This window comes from Diprion similis, chromosome 6 (assembly GCF_021155765.1).
Source record: "Diprion similis isolate iyDipSimi1 chromosome 6, iyDipSimi1.1, whole genome shotgun sequence".
NCBI classification, from domain to species: domain Eukaryota; kingdom Metazoa; phylum Arthropoda; class Insecta; order Hymenoptera; family Diprionidae; genus Diprion; species Diprion similis.
This window is the reverse complement of record NC_060110.1, coordinates 5,828,426-5,851,456: the sequence shown is the minus strand read 5'-3', so window position 1 is coordinate 5,851,456 and position 23,031 is coordinate 5,828,426. Positions and strand designations below refer to the sequence as shown.

Genomic DNA, 23,031 nt, shown 5'->3' with positions numbered 1-23,031 from the left:
GACTTGGTATAATCTCTGGTGTGGTTTAAGAGTGGGTTCAATTAATATGATCAATTTTTATTACAGTATTCATACAGTCACTGTTACTTACTGCTGTTTTCAAGTGCTGTATGATTGCACTCCATGATTGCTGCTACCGCTACTCCAACACTGCTGAATTCGATGAGTCCAGATGAAGAACGTTCGGACTTTAGTGGGAACAGCTTGACTGTAGTTGGTGTTTCTATGCCACGTTCCATAAATACGCGATTTACCGTCTCCTCGGTGAGATCAGGAGGTGTATTGAAGAAATGAACTATTTTCGATGGTGGCTGTATCCTATTTTTATTCGCCATAGCTGGGTTTAAAAATCTGGAGATCGAATACCAAAGATTCAACACAAGTTTCAGCAGTTAAGTTATACATTTGTTGTGGATAGAGAACCAATACTCCAAAAGGTCTTTAGGATTCATTGAATCGATAAATGTTAAATGTTGAAAGAACATCATCTACGTCTGAGATTGTGGAAGGACATAGTACCTGTTATTCTTGCTTCCCGTAAAATCTTTGAAGCTGGCCGTTTTGTCAGGCAGGCTGTAAGGATTTGTGACATCAGAGAGAAAAGCCTGTTTTGAAAAACCAAGCTGAAGTTTGCCCTCGGCGCCGATTGTAACATTGTTTAAATTCTGTAGACACCTTTCAACAGCTATACTATCGCCCATTTGAATCATCGCACAGCCCTCTTTAGTTTTCAGAAATTTCACCTGAAATATTGGTGTGATCAAAAAACTTGACTGGATTATACAACTCAGAATATTACACATCCATATCCACGAGAAGATGAACAACACTTTTTCTCCTTATTAGATCTGAAATTAAAAGTCACTAAAATTTACCTTCGTAACATTTCCGTATAGACAAAACAAGTTGAATAGCTTGTCTGTATTCACTTTATCAGGCTGCAGTCCGTAAACCATCATAACAGAGCCTTGTGTGGTGGATGGAGGCGTCTGTCCAAGTGTTGGTACGTATCCTGGACGAGGTGGAGTCGGGTGAAGCGGTTCTCGACCACCAAAGTCATTCTTAAGCCCGTATCGTTCTACATATGGTTCAGGATACGTTGCAGGGCCGTTAAAACCCTCTTCATAACGATCGTGGGTGGCGCCTGGTGGGAATGCGACTTGTGGCGTGGAACCTAGAACAAAATAATCTTTGATAGTGGCCAATAATATATTCCTGGTATTGGGTAAAATTCAATTTGTGCAAGTGTGTCATGGTATAGACATACAATTGTTGGTGATGAGTTTGGTGTACCCAAATTGATGAAAGTTTGTAATTTACGTTACATAGTATAATTTCTTGCTGTAAAAAGCGAAAATTAACATACCATAACGAGAAATTCATTCATTCAATTCATATGTACATACCTACATATTTTACTGAAGTTCCCAAAACTTAAAAATCTATCAACAACAATAAGAGATAAGGGGGCAAGGGGAATGATGTAGAAAAATAAACAAAACCCACTACCAGTAACTGGAAAATAAATATTCATGCAATGGTATATATGAAAGGAAGCGCCAGGCGTTTCGATATGTCAGAAAGTATGGTTGCTTTTATTACCAGCTTAATGTTAAACATAAATTAATCAATATAGTACGGGTTAATTAAAATAGAAAAATAAAACGAAACCTAGCGAGGATATGTTTATACTGATGTACGTCGCAGCGTAAATTGTGTGAAGGTTGGCTTTGGGGCATGGATTTCTAATACGGGGAGGAGGGTATAGCATAGATAAAATTTTGGAAAAATATCGACAACTCACCATATGGCTGCGGTGCTGCACCATATCTAGGTTCTGCCAGTAGAGGCGCGGGCCTTCCATTGCCCGCCGTGTCGTTTTTGTGGGCGCTGGTGCCTGCAACAGACAAAATTTATGCAATCAATTTTTCATTTTCTGCATAAATAATGCTTGTTTAAGGCAACGCTCGATGCGCAATAAGTAAAGTACTTTTCTTTACAACCGTCGCAAGATCTTTATTCCACTTTTCACTCAAAATCATACAGTACAAATAAATGTGTTTTTACTTGTTTCAAAAGAATTTTTTTTAATTATTCTTTCTTCTGTTTGTCTATTGCGTTTACATACAAGGAAATGATCTCTAAATTGTTCTCTTCCAAATAAATTAGATCAAATAATTAAATATAAGGGATGGTTGAAAGCATTCACAAAGGACTTATACTCTGCGTAAACAAATTTAAATGTAAGATTTATTACAAATTTTCTTATTCTTAAAAGGCGGATACCACAGGAATACTTAATCAAATGAGAAGTTGAGTAAAGATCGTGCTAATACGTCACATTCTGCGCGGATTTATTCGATATCCCGTGTATACTTTATTTTTTATCCATAAACAGTATGATATGAGATTTCTTTCTTACATGGTATTATCAATTTTATTATTCGTTCAATGCTTCACACAACGATTCATCTGCTGTTATAGCGTATGTTTTTGGTCCACTGTAAATAAGATACAAATTCAAATGAGGTGCAAATTTTGACAAAGGAAGGGGAAGGCGCGGTGCTTCTATGCCTACACGTAAACTTTGATAAATGGTGGATACATGCACTAGGGTGGGTTGGATGGGTTCTTCTGTTTCATTCGTGAATTTCGCGTGTACATAATCAATGAATCAAGTATATAATCAAATAATTAAATATACGGTGAACAATTTGAGGAAATTATCGTTTTTTTTTCGTTTAAGAATTAAATTAAATATGAATATTACAATCTGCTTACAGACAATATAGGTGTAAAATTATAATACGAGTGAAATGTCTATATGTGAGTATGTAGATACACATATTACGTGTGCAGAAAGAAGAAAAGAAAACACCAAAAGGTAGGATACTCAGTCTCGACAATTTTTTCTTTCTTCGCGAAACATATCCTCGCCGCAATGGCCGTTTTTTCAATATATGACATACACATACAATGAGAATTATTATAAAAGGTATTCCAATTAGGGTTACGTACATGTAGAAAAAATATAGGGATGAATGAAGCTTCTCTGTGTTAGTTTATGCAACAACAACAACAAATATGTGCCTCGTAATAAACTTAATATGAATAAATTGAAACGAAGCGGAGGTGAATGTAGACTAAGCAATATCACATAATTACTTTTCAGACGAGATGAACGAGATTTTCAATCATTACAAAATGACATTCTTAATATCGTACATACGAAATTAAAAAAAAAACCATTCACAATAATAAACTCCACAGAAAAAATAGCGTTAACCATGCAGCGATCTTCATAATTTAAGAGCAGTCAACTTCATAAAAATAAGATTATTCAATTGCTGGTCAATATCGCTATTAAATATTTGCTTTTTCTTGACAATGAATGAGTTTGGAAATAATCAGTCGTTACAACTCTAAATCTGTTTCTTTCAAGTTTCAGACCTTCTTTCAAGATTCATTGTACAAAGTGCCAACAACCATCAGTTTGGTACAAAGGAATGAGACATTTATCAAACGAAACAAAGAACCGAATGACAGAGTCGATAACATGTTCTGTTACACTTTGTGCAGGTACCGCTGAATAAGTGATGTGACGGAAAACGTGTTAAAATACATACTAATACATCCACAAGTCGAATTAAGAGGGTGTCCGAGACAGTTTTAACGTTGTCGTATATACCTCCAAATATCGAAGTCCACGGATCTCAAACTCGAAAAAGAGCTTACAACATCCCCCTTCTATACCCAACTTCGAACAAAAACAGTCCAACAGATTTTCATTTGACACAGAAATAAAGAAATGGTATGAATTTCACAAACCTACAATTGTGATTTAGTAGAATTCATACCATTTCTTTATTTCTGCGTCAAATGAAAATCCGCTGTAGCATTTTTGTTCAGAATTACGTACAGAACGGGGCTGTTAAACCCATTTTCCCGTTTGAGATACGCGGACATCGATATTTTGAGATATATAAAATCGAACAGGGCACCGCCTAGAGGAGTAGATATGTAAAAAAAACCCTAGCATTTTCTACCCAAGTATCATACGTCGTACGTACAATACATGACATACCAGTTCATATATATCACATACATAAATATATAGGCATACATAGAAATAGGGCGTTTCATTTAGCGCGGCATTTTCCGTCCACGATGCGTATCAACAATACATCCCCCCTACCGTCCCCATCGAGGAAGTAAAGTATAAGAACATTGGGTGCAAAGTACACACGGGATAGGGTAAAGGGGGTTCGTCCAAACGTGAGCTGGTAATTCGGTATAAGAGATGGCGGGTGGGGGGCGGAGGGGGCGGCATGCCCGACGGCGTAGACGACGTGCACCCCGCTGTATCGACCCTCGACGCCGCCACGCAGACTGCCACCGCGCAACCCCCCCCCCCTCCACCCCGTTGGCGTTTGCCGCTCTTTGAACCTTCCCGGTGCTCATCTACGCTGCACCTATCTACCAAACCCAATACAAATGGGTACCCATTATAATATTGATGACTAGCAGGCCGTTGCTGCTCCGCTGGTTAATATTTTCAAATGCTTATTGTGCAGAAACTGTTAGACATTAGATATATGCTTTCGGGGACTTATTTGTAGAGATCATCGAGTACGTGAAAACTCTTTAATATAACTTTCCTCTATCGGTAAGAGTTTAGTCAGTGTTTGCATAAGTGTGTGACTTTATTTTATTTACACAGTAAGGATGTCATTTATTTTCGTGTTCATTGCTGGAAATTATGCAAACGGTTTTTCCTTTGACAACGAGTCCAACTTTAGATTCAGTGGGGTGACTCATTCATCCCTAAATCCGGACAGTGTAAGAGAGAGTTATTAAAATCATGAGATTTTCTTCTTATCGTGTCAAGGCGATGAGCTGCAGAGGCCGCAACAAGACAAATGAAAATTGTGTGATATTTGCATTCCATTTCTTAATGTATATTACGTATACACGCTCATGCCTATACGTATACGTCACACATATTTTCATGGATATGCAGCATATCATACACAGCCATATATGTTACAAGTAAGAGTGAAATCGACTGCGCATAGGTAACCAACGTTACCGTTCCCAATTGACAAGAAGGAACCGTGAATTGCACAACGACAGACGGGTTTACCCTGGATTAATTTTGGCATGTTGCGTATCCGCGAAAAGACGCGGTATAACGAACGGGTTTCAGGATACGTAATTAGGTACGTGACAATATATATAACTGGTTGAATCTGCTGACACGTTAAATCGAATCGCTTAAAGGATGAGAGACAGACGTATAAATTGATGGATGTATAATGTGCCGAGAACGAGAGCTTAGGACATGCACCGACTGGTATGACCATTACACACGTGACAATCTATCTAGCGCTGAAGCTGAAAGAGTAAACATTCCAGTCCAGGTTTCCATTTTGCGATGTGTACCTCGAGCGGTTAATTGCGTTTTCCTTCAGAATCGGGTCACCGTCTGGGTAGAGGGTGCAGGCATGAAGTAATTTATATATGAAGCGGAAAGACGCGGATGTTGAATGAGAACGAAAATGTATACATATACATTGGCGTGTGTAGGTAGGTACATACATTCGTAGAGGATATACACGCCTACAGCTGGCAACGTTTTAACCGTCGTCGCCTCGAGTAGTGAGGTCAGTCGTTGCAGAGTTTTAAGGCAGAATTGGATTCTCTAAAAAACGGTACATCGTCGTCGAAATCGTCACACTACTCTTGACTGCATAAGCTGTCTGCAGTAACGACAAGAGCCCTCATAACGCGAGACGACCGTACTTGAGTTGGGCTTTCTGCCTGAATTCAGGAGACAGTATAATTATCATGCATGTAAAAGCTACCCTTGGTCTTAAGTATACGTAGCTGGTAATGATAATTGGACGGTAATTCGGTTAAAAGTGGAATTTCAGTAAGGGAGGGTATGCAGAGTGACGTGGAAATAATGCCCTGAATAGATTACATTCGAAAAATTGTATTCGAAGATAATATTTGCACGCAATATGGTAAGTGACTGAAATATTCTTTGGAATAACGAGGAATCAGTTAATTCTTCGTCGAAATGACATTGCAAATCACTTAAAATCATATTGCTATTGTTGAAAAAATAGCGCGACAAACTTTGGAAATCATGAAAAGTTCTTAGTCGTGAAGGTAACGCCAAATTATTTCAACTCACTAACATCCTATTGATTTTTACCTCATTCCGTACTTTCGTTGATTTCCAGTGTACCAAATGATTTTTCTCAGGGTTACTGATGATTCAACGTCATTTCTTGTGACTCAGTCCGACCTGGAAGTTACTGAAAACCGCCTAGAAGGCTCGGAAATCATTGGATAACATGGGTAACATTGGAAATCATTTGGTATACCCGTGGTTTCGGATTCTGATGCGGTCAATTCTTTGGACAAGTCTGCTACGTTGGTAAAGCAGATTTAGCCGGTAGCGGTCGGTCAGCGGTGGCACTGCGGGGTGAATCTGCATTACCAACGCAACAGACTTGTCCAAAAATTAGCCGTCTCAAAATCCGTGACCACATGTGTACGTTAAAAATCAATGAAAATCTCGCGATATAATATAATTCAATATCAATCACTCGAAATCAATGTTAATGAATTGGAACGATTCGTTTGACTTCCAAATGAATGGCCCTGCGGAATTGAAAGGACGGAAACAGTAGTGACTGGGTAATTAGATATATTATTTGTATAACAAGACTTACCATTTCGTTGCGAGGGGATATTTTGAATAACAAGTAAGTCTCGCGTCCGCGTTGGACTCGGCCACTCCGCCTTCGCCTTCGCCTTCGCTTCCGCCTCCGCCTCCGCCTCCGAATCAGATTAATCCCAGAGCCGTAGATCTGCCTAAGCCTCCTCTCACTCACCATCCCTGAACTTGTCGACTTCCGATTCCGTCTCAACAACACGGAGTAAAGCTGCATCTGCACACAGACAAACATTCCAACATGACATCATCTTTTTCTGCTCAATCAATTTCACCTCTCCGGTGCATATATCGATATTATTCAATTGTAGTAGTATTTATATATATATGTATACATATTTATATTTATATATATGTATATGTATATATATATATATATATTTTTAAATTCTTGTTCTTTTCGTCAACTTGGAGTTAGTCAGGCCGCAATTTGTTGTGTGGTAAGCAAAAAGGTTATATATCGACTAGCTGTGTGCGTATTTTTTCCTCTTTTCTAATTTTTAGTTTTATTCTATATTTGTTTTTGTGATTCTCTTTTTTCTTCTTTTTTTAAGGGTGGAAAACAAATGTACATACATAGATTTTACACGTCGTGTATGTATTCCGGTTTTTCTGATTGTAATAAATTGTTTTTTTTTTTTTTTTTCGTTGCTGTATTCGATTTTTGCAACGTACACATACATGTATATACATACATGTATATACATATATGTATATATATATATATATATATATATACATGTATATACATACATGTGTATACATATATGTATATATATATATATATATATGCATAAACATACACACGCACATACATACATACATACATACAGTGGATAAATGGTGATATATAAGTACGTAGATATTCATGTATGTATGTACATATGTATGTATGTACGTATGAATACGTTGAGAATTGTTTTTTTTTTCGCCCTCGGATTTCGGAATCGATATTTATATACGATATATATACGGTAGAAGTGGTTGACTGAATGTTTGTCTGTGAGTGCTCTGGTAGCCCTTGCAACGGTATAAGGCAGTGATCGTTACGTATTAAACATATTATTATCATTTTCCTTCTATCAATACGTATTTAGATTTGTGGTTTTTTCATGCGAAAAACACATATTCCTATTTTTATTTAGTTATTTTTTTTTTTTTTTTTGGTTTTCAATTTTATTCTGCTATTGAACATTTTTTTTTTCATTTTAACCTTTGATCGTGGTCGATAGTTGCAGGTGCATGGAGGGTCCGGCAGATCTACGACGTATGTGTGACTGACGTTGTGACGTAGGTAGTTAAGAGGTATGTGATACATATATCTATCTACCTATCAATCTATCTTTTTTGTGGCTATAACATTAACACGTGAATATATCTGTCCCAATCACAAAATCTAAGTACATATCTAATACAGTATCGTGATATTACAGTTATTTTCGTTATACAAACGATTACTGTTAACAATAATCAATCATTTGTTAATTACTCGACGGAATTAAATTCATTTACGTTTTCACACAACACTACTAATCATCTCTATCGTCTTCGTCGTTTACAATTATCGTTATCTCCAGAATTTTACTACATCGGTTTTTTATTTCTCTCACCGCTACTCCTGCTCTCATATGTTTCTTTTACTATGCAACTAACACGCTTGAAACTTCTATAATACTGCATTTCATTAACATCTACGTCGTCATAACTATATCACGTGAAATTTTTTTTTTTTTTTTTTTTTTTTTTTATCATATTTTACTCTTGAATCTAGAAAAACCAAGTACGAACCTACGTCGAAAAAATAGTTAAAAAAGCACAGATTTCCTTTCGAGATGATTAAATACGATGCAGGTTAAGAGGAAAAAAAATAAAAAATAAAAAAATTAATCATGCCACAGGCTAACCTACGTTTACATACCTATTCTATACCTAAATATATATGCATACTATACGCATAATAATTCAGCGTACTACTGCAATACTTTATCTATAACATTCGACGAAGATGACAGAGAGAGCCGGTAGCGAGCTGTATTATAATCAAAAGCGACGGAAGTGAATATAAGTGATGATATATTCATTTGTTACAGTTACAAACGTATTGTTCTTATAATGCGTTCGTTAATTGGTATAAAACAACGCATACTCTTTACGTATTTTAGATATAGTAACAGGTGAAAAAAAATATTGTATGTTAAGATTCAGTTCTTGGTTGTTGTTGTCATTAGTTTACGATTTATGAAATTATATATGTTATCTTCAGGTATGATGAGTTAGTTTTGATGTTGATATAACAATATGTTTGTTATACAACAATATATTTCACGATCTTTGCTGCACTTCTATGTTCAATGTTCATATTAAAATGTATTATTAAATCAGGCTTTCATAGTCACAAAGGCGGGGGATGCGGAGTGTGCTGTTTTATTATTCAACATTTTTCTTTCTGTATGCATATGTGGTATATTGTTTTAGATATATATATATATACATATATATATATATGGTCGTAGTTGTTGTTGTTGTTGTTATTATTTTTGTTGTTGTCGATGTTGTTGTGGCAGGTATGGTTGTTGTTTAGTTCCATTTGACTCGCACAGTACCTATTATATACTATATTGTGCATACATGCAGTTCAGGGCAGGAATCTTCCTTACAATCAGTATAATGTTGTACTGTTCAGAATTTGTTCCATTTGTTGTTGTGTTTTATTTTCTTGTTTTTTTTTTGTCATATACAGTAGTACTTGTGTCGTATCTTGTAGTTTTATTTTTATTGATTCTTTTTTTTTTGGAATGCTTTGGGAGCTGTGCGGGCAGTTTATTTTTTAAACGGATTTCGTTTTTTCATTTTGTTAATGTTGTTGTTGTTGTTGTTGATGTTGTTGTTGTAGTTGTTGTTGTTATTTTTCTCATGTGATTTCGGAGACAGAGTCGGGGTGACGGATAATCAATGCTCTTCAAACAGTCGTCACGATACACGTGTGTACATATAGGGTAGTTTTATGTCACACACACGACACATAAATAAAACACGGATCGGCGAAAAAATGGTACTTTCGATTTTTTTTTTTTTTTTTTTTTTTTCTTGTCATTGGCAAACAAACTACTCAAAATTATCATGTAAAATAGAATGTATATACACTGACATATATGTGTAAAATTTGTACGTACTTTTGTGCAAATTTCCTTTTGTTTCAAGTCACATTATTCTGGCACCGATATAAACTGTGTGTAAACGTTGTACATTATAATAAACGCGTATTAAAGTAATCGAAAATACATCAATAATTATCATCGTCAATGAAATAATTACACAATAATCACACGTGATCAATTTTTGAATATACAATACTGTGTTACGCTTAAGTGATAATAGATAGCAATTGTATACGGAAATAATGAAAAATAAATAAATAAACAAATACATATATCCTTACACGATAAAAAGGCGGAAAGGGTGAGCGTACAGGTTTTAAAAAAGCTAAATACATTCATACGATTATAAGCAAATACACCTAGACATTCAGCGAGATGAATATTCATAAACATGTTGAATGATAATTATATTAATAAAGTGTAGAATCGCGAGCAGGAGAGAAGAATAGAAAAATCCCCCCCCCCCCCCCCTCCACCCCGCCAACCGCGACAAAATTGGAATTACGCACTGTTAACGGCGCAGACGTTGCAAAAGAATTCCTCCATTTTCAATCGGTATGCGAATAATTTTTAGGTTGATTTTTGTAGGTGGGAAAAAGATGATATAATATTAGGTCAAAAAGTATAGAATGAAGCAATTTACAGACTGCATGGAGTTTGTAGAAAGAGGAGAAACAAACCCAAAATCTACGATGCAAAGGTTATAAGCGGTGATAGAAATCTCTGCAGATGTTGAGGTTTATAAAGTTGATGGACACTATAATCCATAGTTACAGCTACTATTATACTTGAACATAGTATGGATTACCATGTTAAAATAGTACGAGACACGACAAAATTTGATTATTCGGTTAGTTTTTTAGCGTTGAAGTTTCTCATCTGATTGTAATTTGGATATGTATATTAAAATATGAAAGTGGTTCGATTCTTGAGTCTACAAAGCTTACCGTTTACGAGAAACACGTTGATGAATTTTGTCACGTTTTCGAATTTTGAATGATACAAATATAGAAAAATCAAACGAAGCCTCTGCTATCACGAAATTTGTTGGGTTGGGAGAAATTGTTGGTTCGTATTTATTTATACACCATTCCCCAAGTTATCGATTTAGTGAATTGAAGTAACTGAATTATCTCTACGTTTCTCATCTTCGCGTTAACGTTCACGAGTCAACCTGCCAATTTGACTTAAAACATTATTTACCTCAGAATGAATTTCTGAAAAACTGGCCGAAAGTTAATGGATCGGCCGATAAGGCTTATAATTTCGATATGTTCAAGTGGTAAGCGATACTATATGCAAGTATAATAGTAGCTGTAGGTAACCATGGATCATAGTGTCCAATAATCGAAAACGTAGTAACCGTTACCGTTCATATAGTAACAAATACTATGCAACCACCAAATTACCGTTACTACACAATATAGTAACCATAACTATGGGCACGTAGTAACAGTTACTACGTCAAGTTACATAACTGGTACTGTGGTACATTGTGTTCGTCACTATTGAATACCGGTTGAATTTACTATACACCATATATGTGCGTAAGCCCAATTGTGTGAAAATATTTTGACGTTTTCTTTCAATTTTTAGTCTGACCATTGAAAATATTTTCTTTTTTTACAGAAGTAAAAATTTGCTAAGAAGAGTTCGAATGGTGATAAAACATTTTTTGGCAGTTGAAAGGTTAAAAGTTTCGAACTGTTGTACCGCTAAATTCCACTGTGCCAAAATTTATACCACAAAATTGCGGATAGAAACAAATATGTCGTAAAAACCTCCAAATTCAGAGTTTTTTTTTAAAAACTTCCTTCCACCTTCCAAGGGTTTGAAGAAAGCTTCCAAACAAAGGAGATCCTTCCGATAAATAATCACTGGTACAGACCACCATTTTCATTCCAAAATCTTACTTTAAAACTCCATCAATATTGTTTCCATCAAGCGATTAAATAACATGAATTTACGAATTTAAGATTGCGATTTCGTAAAATGCGTGCCATTTCTTTATTTCTGCGTTAAATAAAAATCTGTCGGATTAATTTTGTTCAGGATTGCATATAGAATTGGGCTCTTGAGCTCATTTTTGAGTTTAACATACGAGTACTTCGATATTTGGAGATATATACATCAACGTCGAAATCGAATAGACACCCCCTTAACATTTCGCAGGATAAAAAAAGGTTGAAAAAAAAAGCAAAAAACAAAATGACGCGAATCATTAAACAACTTCCTAGGCACAAATCGAACGACGAATCTAGTTATATTTTTCCCACCGTATCCTCTCTCGTGTGTAAGTACGTCTATACATATATGTATAAAATGCATACACGGCGTATGGATACTCGAAAAGTTTTTACTGGGTAGATACTTTTCAAACCATCCGTGTAATGGAGGGATGAAGGGGGTGGGGGGGGGGGGGGGGGTCTTTCAGGATCAATGCGTTGGGGCTTTACTATGTCTGTGCGCGCGTACAGACTTTTGATTGAACTAGTTATAGATGTACGTACAGATATGGTGCATTCCGTGTCAAATCTTTATGCCACCTTCAAAGTGTGGTCGGGTGTTTGCTGCTCTAAAGATTTCGTATTTAAACCGTTATTGATCGTTTGCAAATTTTTTATAAAAATTGAATAAAATATAATTCTCATCATTGATTGTAAGATTAATTTCAATTGTAAAAGTGAAAAAGTTTAATATTGAACTGATGAGAAAAATTGATTTTTGCAATAATCTTCGAAGATTATACTTTAGATCAATCTTCAATGAGATACAAGTAAATCACGTATGCGAGATTGTAATATCTCGTGGAAATGAAAGGTTAAATTTATCGATCACTTGGAAATCATTCGCAGACTCCATCCTGAAAGTAAATTTACTGCGATAAAAATATGGACATACGGAATGTGTCGCTTCAAGAATGTCGAGCAAAAATTTCAATTTCATCACATTTCAGCAATTTGGAAAACAGCAGTCTGACATCGTATGACGAGAAAGAAAAACAATTCTGCAAACTATTTACGTGTTGCCTTGGCTAAATCAAACCTAAAATCCGAGAAAAAATTCAACTTGGTAAGATTAGCGTAAAAAAAAAAAATTTACAAAATAAACGGGTTAAGCTTGCGAGGAAAAATTAAAAAAATAAATAAAATAAAAACGATAAAAAAAAAAAATCACAATGTTTTTCTGTATGACATATTTAACTTACAATTAATTATAAAACAATTCTCAAGTTACGAAATATCGATTTTTTCTTCCAAAAACGTATCGTTACGTCAACCTTACGAACTTCAAGCTCCTAATCAGAGAGGGTCCATATATAGAGGGTCTGCAGCTACATGTTCAACAGTCTGCCGGAATGCCCCATATGTATACATATACTATATACGTATAACTCGTAGAGGTAACCAGTAATAATTCTATGTAATTAAACCGCGACCCGTCCAGGATGAAGGAGGAGGAGGAGGAGAGCGATTTCATTTACGTAGGTGTGCATGTGTATGTATATAATACATATATACTTGTGCCACCTATCTATGATACATATAGGTAGATGGGTACGTACCGCCATGCACATGCACGATAAATTCCTGAGTTCGATTTTCCGCTCAATTTCCGCAAAGCGCGTATATGTATACGTATATTCCGTTATACCCACCCCCCACATTTTTCCTTCCACCATACCGTCACACGGTATCAGAGAGTATGTAGATAATATTTATTTTCACAGGTGTATCAATACATATAGATGATTGTATGCATATTATAGATATATCAGGGATATTTTGCTAGAAAGGAACCCTTTTTTTTTTTTTTTTACCCCATCCGACAGACTTGTCGAAGATTATCCTTTTAAATTCAATTTTTAAAGGTCACTCTCGAAATTTCAACTTTTACCATTTAAACGACACGGAGAAGATGTTGGTTTTCTTTTAAAATTCTTACCACTTGCTTCAGTCAAATTTTATGGTAAGGCCTTCATATCGGAAGCATTTTGGAAGGTATTCAGTGGGTCCTTCCTCCAAAAATGTGTCATTTTAATTTTTGTTAAAAAATTAATAATTTAGTCACCTAAAGTCGTTCAGAGATAAATTTTCACATAGAACCAACTTTCAAGATCAATGTTTAAAAAAAATTTTGTTACCGTGTAAGCTACGTATTTCGCCGAATGAATCATTTTGTTAAGTTACTACTCAAGTTTCTACAATTTGACTTCAGGATTAAGTCAGTATCATGAAATATGGCTGAGTGATAATGATTGAAACTAAAAAATCATATCTTCTCGATGTCATTTAAGTGGGATAACTAAGAATTCGAAGATCGACCTTTCAAAATTGGATTTAAGATCTCCGGTGTGGATATTTTTTTTTAATTATTTTTACATCGCACAAGTTTTTTTTTTTTATAAAAGAAGTAAATCACGACGTAGATAGGGATGGAAAAAAAATCCTCTCACTCCTCCTCTTTACTTCTTTTTGTATTTCTAATCAAGAATAGCGATATACGATACTTATATCGATACCTATTAAAGTGGTTCTCGTTTTGGTTGTGCTGGAAATTTTTCGCGCTCACCCCCCAAAAGTAATCAACGTATACGTATAGAAAGAAATCTGGCTAAATCCCCGAATTTTTCCGATAACCCTAACACGCTCCGCCAAGCAGTCGAATTTTTATATGAAAAAAAAAAAAAAAAAAAAATACATAGATTTGAAATTTTTTTGAAAAAAAAGACTGTTTAGAATTACTTTAAAACTATACGTTACAAAAAATGGCCTGTAGATATTCTGTAGGAAATTCAACGCTCTACAAAATAAATATCTCGTAAAATTTTTTTAACTCTAATATTTATCAGGTTATTAGGAAAATAAAATGAAGACGGTTCTTCTCTGATAAGGTGAAAAAAATCGTACGAAACTTTCTGAAAATAAATAAAAAAAAACAAACTAAAATATAGGTGTTGATATCCTTTTTAAATTAACCATAGAAAAAAGCCTGGGGCGAAAAAAAAATTTTCCCTAAGCAGTGGGGTTAATTTTCGGCGGTCAAAAAAATAGCCGAAAAACGGCGATATCCAAAAGTAGGAACCGAAACTAAAAAGAATCGTTGAAAGTTTTCTAAAAACGTAGCCAAGACGATCTAGAAACCATTTTTTTCTATTTCTTATTTTTCATAATGTTACCAATGAAAATTAATTTAAAAGTGAATGCCAATTGTAGAATTGATTGCCAAAGATCACATGTCTAATTAATACAACACTTAAATTGTAAGAATAATGTGTTTAATTTATGCCCAAAGCCAGCGATATACAGGTATATCGGTATAATTTTCTCGGCACTATCTTCAGAGAATACAACTTCATCTGTGCCTACATGTATGGGTAAATATATCGTATACATACATATACATACATTAAACATGTATTTACCGATTTACGGATGGATGCATACGGCGTTATTACCACTCATCTTTTCGGCTTGATTGCAAACCCGAATATTGCTGGCTATATACATACGTATCTATAGTAAAAATCGAAAGAGGCATATTCTCTGCACTAGAAACTGTATTGCCTACATTTTCCCAGCTTACGAATTAACGATTCGATTCGATTCGATTCAATTCTCAAGGTAGGTATATAACGATCATCTCCTCGTAATACACTGAACAAATAGCACCGATTTTTGGCTAATTAGCCTCCTTAATCTGTACGCGATTCTAACCAACATAGCATGACAAGACGAGAAAAGACAAGACAGAACAAGACCGATCGAGTTCGTTACGCAATGTGAATCACGAGCGCACAAGTCCCTCGTCGGATTTTGACCGTAACGCGTCTTTACGGTCGAGCAATCCAGTTTCTGAACCACGCGGTTGTTTCGCTAGAACTAAATTTCTGGATTGCATACTTATGTAAAGAATAAAAATGTGCCCTAAAAACAATAAGTTAGTTCGCTCGTTCGATCAGTAGGTGAAACGACGTGTAATAAGTATTTTGTGACACAATGAGGGTACGACAGACATGTGTCATCCATCTTTGTTTGATTTTTTTTTTTTTTTGCAACGAATTTCAAGCATTAAACACTGTCAAAAACTTCATGAAAATATTCACACGAAACGAGATTCGACCGTAATTTTCTTGCAAAAATTCAAAGCCTGCAGAATGTTTAAATTTATTCTCTCTTAAATACGTCATGCAAAGTTCGTATACGATGTACTACATATACTTTAGGTATATAAAAATTTTTTGTTCACTCCAAGTTAAAATCTGTGCGGATAAATTCTAATATTTAAAGATACTCGTGTACTAAAAAGTTTTAGCAATATATGCAGGTTGATAAGAATTTCGTACGAAGTGTGCAAATACACGGCGAGTTAAGTTAGAATTGATATAAATCGTTCCAATATTTGTGAAAACACATCAATGACACCACGGCGGTGAATTGAGATTAAATTCTTCAATTAGAAACAAATCAACGGACAAATATACATAGAAATAATTTAATTAAAGACAAAAAAACTGCATCGCGTAAGAATACGTTATGTGTACATGTTTACATACATAGGTATGTATGATGCACATGAAACGAAACACACACAAAGACATATTACATGCTGCAAAATTGGAAGACGCCCAACGTAATCCTCGTGGGCGTAGCCAAGACCAATTAGCCGAAACTGTAAGATATATCAACGCGAGTTTTTGAGTGACAAGACGTCAAGCTGGTTGTAATTGGAACGCATATCTCTACCGGCTGTTAGATGACGCCATTATTACCTACGGATACCTGCTCCTCCTGCCCCTCTTTCGTTTTTTCAAATCCATTACCCCATCATTATACTCCTTTAATCTCAATCCCCTACATGCCGTATCGATACATGTTATTACATGTATATAGTACATAGCTTCTCCGAGTTTCGAATTGATTTCACTTTATAGTTAGGTCCATACAATGTGCCATGGAGACTAGGTACACAAAGACATCGAACTCCACGTAAACACATAGCTGCCTAAAATATGATGACATTGGTGGTATCCGTGAGCATCGAAGAGAGTGAAGGGAGTAAATAGTATAAAGTATAAAGCAGCGGTGAAAACTTTCTACGAATCACATTGCGAGATCATCGATTAATCGATCTTGGGCATCCCTACAACCAATGCAACTTCGGTGCAAAAATAACACTGCGATGCTAGTGGTACTAAAAATACTTTGACAAGTTTTGTCAATTCGCCCATTTGACTTCGGTCTCCTTGTGTATAAGTCTCCACGTAACGTGTAACCATGGTTGTATATGGGGCTGTCCACCCTAATATCGATTCGATCGAATCGGAGTCGGTGAGGTTTGGAAGTACGTCGTATTGAGGTGGACAGCCCCGTGTAATATAGTTATGAAAAGGTTGAGTAGAGAGAAAGAAAGTTGATACAAAACTAGCCCAGTCATACGTAGAAAAATCGTACTCGAATATCTGTAACTCTTTCTTACAATTATACGAATTGCGTGCAGTATATATGTATATGCGACATTCCGTATCTATAAGATTAGGTAGTTAGCGGCGACATACCCGGCGGCATATTGTATACCTCTACATACAATGTTAGGTACACAACACGGTATTATTATAAGACATATAGACATCAAAAGCTGCAGACGTTATACAGATAGATACATATAATAGTATACATACATGTAGTAGGTACATAATAAACTAAAAGATAAGAAAAGACTGTACTGATACAGACTGCGGACGATGGGTATAACGTTATATAAGCTGGTAAATACATGGATAAGACACCGCGTACCGTAATATTGTACGATATACAAAGAGGAAACGGTGAAGCTTAGCAGATTGAACGTTCGACTGCGCATGCGCGAGATTCGTCGGATTTTACCCGCAGGCTGGCCACCTCACCAAGTTTCAATTGTCAAACGTGGCTTTATAAGAAGGTTATGCGGATGATGCGAATTCTTTTGCATAAAGCATGGACAGTATGTGGAGATCCGGGAATGCTTGGCAAGTTTTTATTGTTAACTGACTGCCAAGAGTCGTCCCAACAATATGATTTCAATTCACCTCTTGAATGTTCCGTTTAGAGTAAGTTGGCTCTCCTGCCTTGCAGACGAAAATACTGACGCGGCACGATTTCTTCGACCGATAGAGTTCAATTATGGAATTCGTTATTGATTTAAAAGGTAGAAGAAGAAGAAGAAGAAGAGTTGCATTATTACCGTTTCCTCTCTGTATGTGTATGCGATGAAAGGTATCGGACGGACGTATAAACAGCAAAACATATAATAATACCCATAATCGAGAAAGAAGTGAAGTGTTAAGAAAAGAAGTTAAAAAGAAAAAAAAAAAAAAAAAAATGAGAAAGAAAATATACTGTGTCTGTATTATAATGTATATGAATGTGTAAATGCTCACCTAACGTCGGTGTTGTGTAGTCCCAGCTCTCGGCGTCGTTCTTGTAGACGTTCAGTTTGGTAGGCTGTAACAAAAGAATCGAAATACTGTTAGACGAGAATAAATAATACAAAAATCAAAATCATCATCATTATCATCATCATCACCTGAGGCATTAATCCTCTCGCGGTCATTGACACGGGCGATATTAACGAGTCAGCGAAAATATGTACAGTATAGAAGTTTTGAACATTCGGAGTGTCGATCATTCGATCTAACGGTCAGTCTGAATTGTCCAACAACTCTGGGGATTGTGAGCCGCACCCTGTTTCTACATTATCCAATGTGCACGGCTCTTTCCACAGTTCAACCACGGCAAATCCAAATTCAGCATTTCGCAAGCGATGAGTTTTGAGTACAAGTGCAGATTTAGGTACCCCCATTCATCCCTGACCATCAAATAAGGCTATCGTGTAATTCCGCCATATTTCAAATTCAGAGTAACGTCATAACTTCCGTGTGTTTCAAGATGGAGTCTTTTTTAGCGTCGGATTCATCTAAAAATCATCTATCTTATTGTACGAGATAAAAACTGTACTTTTTTTTATTTGCAATATTGAAAGTTACCGCGAGACTTCGTAGAGGCTTTGAAACGATAATTTCATAGTACATATTACCATCAGTAGGTACCTCATTTCCCCGAGTGATTTCGCTGTTTTAATTAAAATCAGACACCCTGTAGGTATACCCGATCCGAATTCACCGGGTACCTGTAATATATCACCTGGTTAATGGTGAATACACACTAGACATCTCTATATATATATACCACCAAGCTTTATACAGCGATCATTCTTATATATATATATATATAACCTATTATATTCGAGCATCGAATAAATACTCATTAAAATTCATTGGAAATTAGTCGGTAATTATTGGTAATCGATTAACCACGTGCTATATCCGTATTATACATATGCATATATCTATATGACCGAGCTGTGGATAAGTACATCGAGAGAGTTACCTCGTATGATTCTGACATCATTTCAGACAGTATCTAATTTGAAACTTTATCGTTATATATGCATGATAACCTCGTCACATTATAATATAATATACCCAGGTGGGATCCAAAAAAGAACAAATGTGTCTTATCCCCAATAATTTCAAAATTATTATCCTTCCATTTTTATCCTGCCCTTTGCAATACGGTGAAAATATTACAACTACGATTATTTTTCTCGAGGAATAATTCCATGAGACAAGTTATCCGAATGTTTAATAACGTCGATTTCATTCAATGAATAAACATAACCAGACAATTTTTAACAACAATATCGTATATTAAAATACAATTCGCAATTAAAGAGACACGTAATAGTTTATAAACACGTAAACCAAGCGGCTAAGTACATGAAATTTAAGACTAAATTTTCCATTTATCTGTACGCGTTTGATGGCAAGAATATTATTCCCTTTTCGATACATTTATTATCTTTTCATATATATGTTCGAACCAAGTTTTCTACTCCATACTTGCTATTGCTACTGCTGCACGGGTATATAATATATATATATATATATATATATATATATACACATACAAAATGAGCAGATAAGTACAGTTATAAATTGTTGAGAAGGTGTGTAGAGCCTCGAGGAGGGCATTAATATTTTTCTACTGCACCCAATATAGATATGTAGGGTACGTGAGTACATAGTATGTGTGCATGTGTGAGAGATATATAAGGTGTACGTTATACGTATACACGTAGGTACAATATTCTCGTAGAAAAAGAGAATAGGGAAGGGAAAGGAGAGTTTCTCAACTCTCTTTCGCTGCTACGTATATGTATGTATGTATGTATAGATAGATATAGGTATGTATAAGTGCATTATATACATCTATAGATTGGGAACACCGCGTGGCAAGCAATCCTGGTAGTTGCTGCTGTTGCAGGGAAGACCCTCAAACTTTATACGTACTACGGTTAATCTTCTTCGCAACCCGCCGTCGTCGTTCCCTGAAGTATAAAATATGAAGGAGAGAAAAAAATATATAAATTCTATACCTATGTATACATACACGTGTGTAGAGAAAAATAGAGAAAAGAAAATTAAGTTTAAAAGAACTTAGATACCAAAGAAAGTTTTTTTTTTTACATTACATAACCGATAATTAAACAGAACAATACTTTGCTTTGAATAACGAAGTGTGAACAATTTTATAAACATTTCTCAACTACTAAATGTATAAAAATACATAAATTAGTTAGCAATAATTCATTTCTTTTAAACATTGACACACTTAATATCTCGTATAATCCTAGTTAGTAAATAAAAATTCTTCTTCACTACGAAAACCACAACAATTAAAGTGAAAGAATTATTGAAAATCACTGCCGGATCAATTAAATCTTGTTACTTGTTATACTTGTAATATGCATTATGAGTAAGTATGAGTAATATATATTACAAAAGTAAGTGTGTAAAAAATATTTCAACGTTCTCAGGTATTTCGGGCAAAGAGTGGGAGGCCGAATGGGAGAGACTCTGCGGGAGATAATAGATGCAAGACAGATTCAGAGTGACGGCTGTCAAAATAATAACTCGGCGTTCCTCTAACCTTTTTCTTCATTCTGGGGGAGGAGGCGGAAGCGGAGGCGGAGGTTGGGGGGGGGGAGGGGGGAGGGGGTGTGCAGAGGTTAGAAGCTCTGGTCCTGCACGTTATATTCTTCCGTCGGTTGGATATACATACGTAATACATGTGTGTGTGTCATGCATGGTCCTAATAGCGAAAATAGATCGATTGATCCATAACCCGTCTCAAATGACAACCTGTATAACCGCGTAAAAATAGACGATATCTATGAATAATAGAAAAACGCAGGTATATGATAGATGGAAAAAGTTTTACAATATCTTCCACTTGACTTGAACAAAATGATCAACGATAATTCTTCCCAGACTAGAAGTTCGCAAAATTAAATTTAACAGTGAAAAATGTTGATACTCGAACAATTTTTATTAATTTTTTTTTTTTTTTTTGAAACTCTAATTTATTAAAAATCGCTCAAAAACGAATATATTATAGGATTATTTATCGACAAAATGTTTCGCCGTCTACAATAGTTTAATGCGCATGCGCGACAATCCGAGAAGCAGTTGTTTGCCAGAGCGACCAACCTTCATCAACGTAACCTCAGAAATTTTGAGGTTACATGCATCGCCGTGAACTTTCGTCTAAATTTACGACGGTTGGTTGCCCTGGCAAATCATTCTGTATATAATACATACAGTAAATTGCTATCGACTGAATGCTTTAATGCGCGTGCGCTACAATTCGAGAGCAAGAGCAAATGTCTTGTCAGTGCAACCAACATTCATAAATTCATATGACCAGACAGCTGTTAAAATTTTTGAGGTTATATACATCGCGGTGACCTGTCATCTAAATTTATGAATGTTGGTAACCGTGACAAAACAACTGCTTTTGCTCTAGAATTTTAGTATATGCGCATTAAATCATTCAGTTGTTAATAATTCACTCTGCGTGTCAGTATATATACGAGTGACGAATAGTATGCTTCCAAGTTTAAAGGTGCATGAAGCAAATTTTTCTTTTATGCTTTGCGATGCTTGTTGCGATGACAAACCTGGGTAAAGCAGTGCCGATGATATACGACTTACGCTCGTGTCTATAATTATAATTTTCCACTATGACCAACTGTACACTGTTTGTTTTATAAATTGATTTCTGTCCAGAGATTGAACAACTTTCTAAGAAAACAATTCGGCGACGCCATAATATTTAACGCGCGTACGTAAGCGAGTTTCGCAATAAGGATCATCGTCAAATCTTCAACACGTTATTATAAAATTGTAAAACTCCTCTGTAATGTGATTACAGATTTTCCTAACTTCAAACAAGTAGCAATTGGATTTAATCCTGAAATCTAAGATAACTAAATATCTTTACTAATTGATGACCAACGGACAACATCATCTGAATAGTGTTAGAAAAAGAATCGATAATGTGCAATAGAAATGAATTTGATCAAATTCTAATGCCACAAGCTTAGATACGAGGAATTTGAGGAAACGTTTTATAATTAGAACCTTCATAATGCTCAAACCCTGGGACTTTCCGATTCGATTACAATGTTTTTCGGATTATTTTGTTCGCTGACTAAATCCCAAGAAATTTTCTGAAAAACATTCGAGAAATCTTACAAAATTATTCTATAGTTCTAAAGCGCTCAATCATGCTTGCACAAATCTAATCGAAATGAAACTAAATAAACTCCAAAACATGTAAGTCGGTTTGAAAAAAAAAAGCTCAACCACGTTAAACGTTCTTATAATTATAGAAAATTTTCTCGAATCGTTGAATGTTAAGAGATTCGTGTTCACTATATAGATAATTCGTGCAAATAACATCGTTGAATCTATTTTCTATCTTCACAACTTTTCCCCCTCAGGGGACGTTGGGATGCTTTAATAGTTACTGACACTTGAAACCAAGGAGACAAGAATCTGACAAGAAGTGATGTAACTTTGTTCTTGACGTGTGCCTTGATAGCATCGAGGGACAGCTATTGCCAACGATATAATTGTCGTGAGTAGAATTGTTGAAAGTCCATGGGACTTGAGATTGATACAACTTGCGATACATATCTCGATTATTCCATAATTCGGAAACATCGCCACTGTCGTCACTTACA

The 23,031-nt window shown here is 35.5% G+C and overlaps 1 protein-coding gene across 2 annotated transcripts in view; it reads right to left on the bottom strand.

Moving 5' to 3' along the window:
• Positions 1-23,031, bottom strand: part of LOC124406852 (heterogeneous nuclear ribonucleoprotein L) — a 73,118-nt gene that overhangs the window by 2,533 nt on the left and 47,554 nt on the right. The window contains exons 6-10 of one of the 2 annotated variants that reach the window (XM_046882493.1): positions 18,323-18,386; positions 1,805-1,897; positions 876-1,174; positions 520-743; positions 92-351 (exon numbers count right to left, since the gene is read on the bottom strand). In XM_046882493.1, the coding sequence (XP_046738449.1) occupies positions 92-351; positions 520-743; positions 876-1,174; positions 1,805-1,897; positions 18,323-18,386 (940 nt within the window). The remainder of the gene's footprint in view (positions 1-91; positions 352-519; positions 744-875; positions 1,175-1,804; positions 1,898-18,322; positions 18,387-23,031) is intronic. The other variant, XM_046882494.1, reaches the window with a different exon arrangement.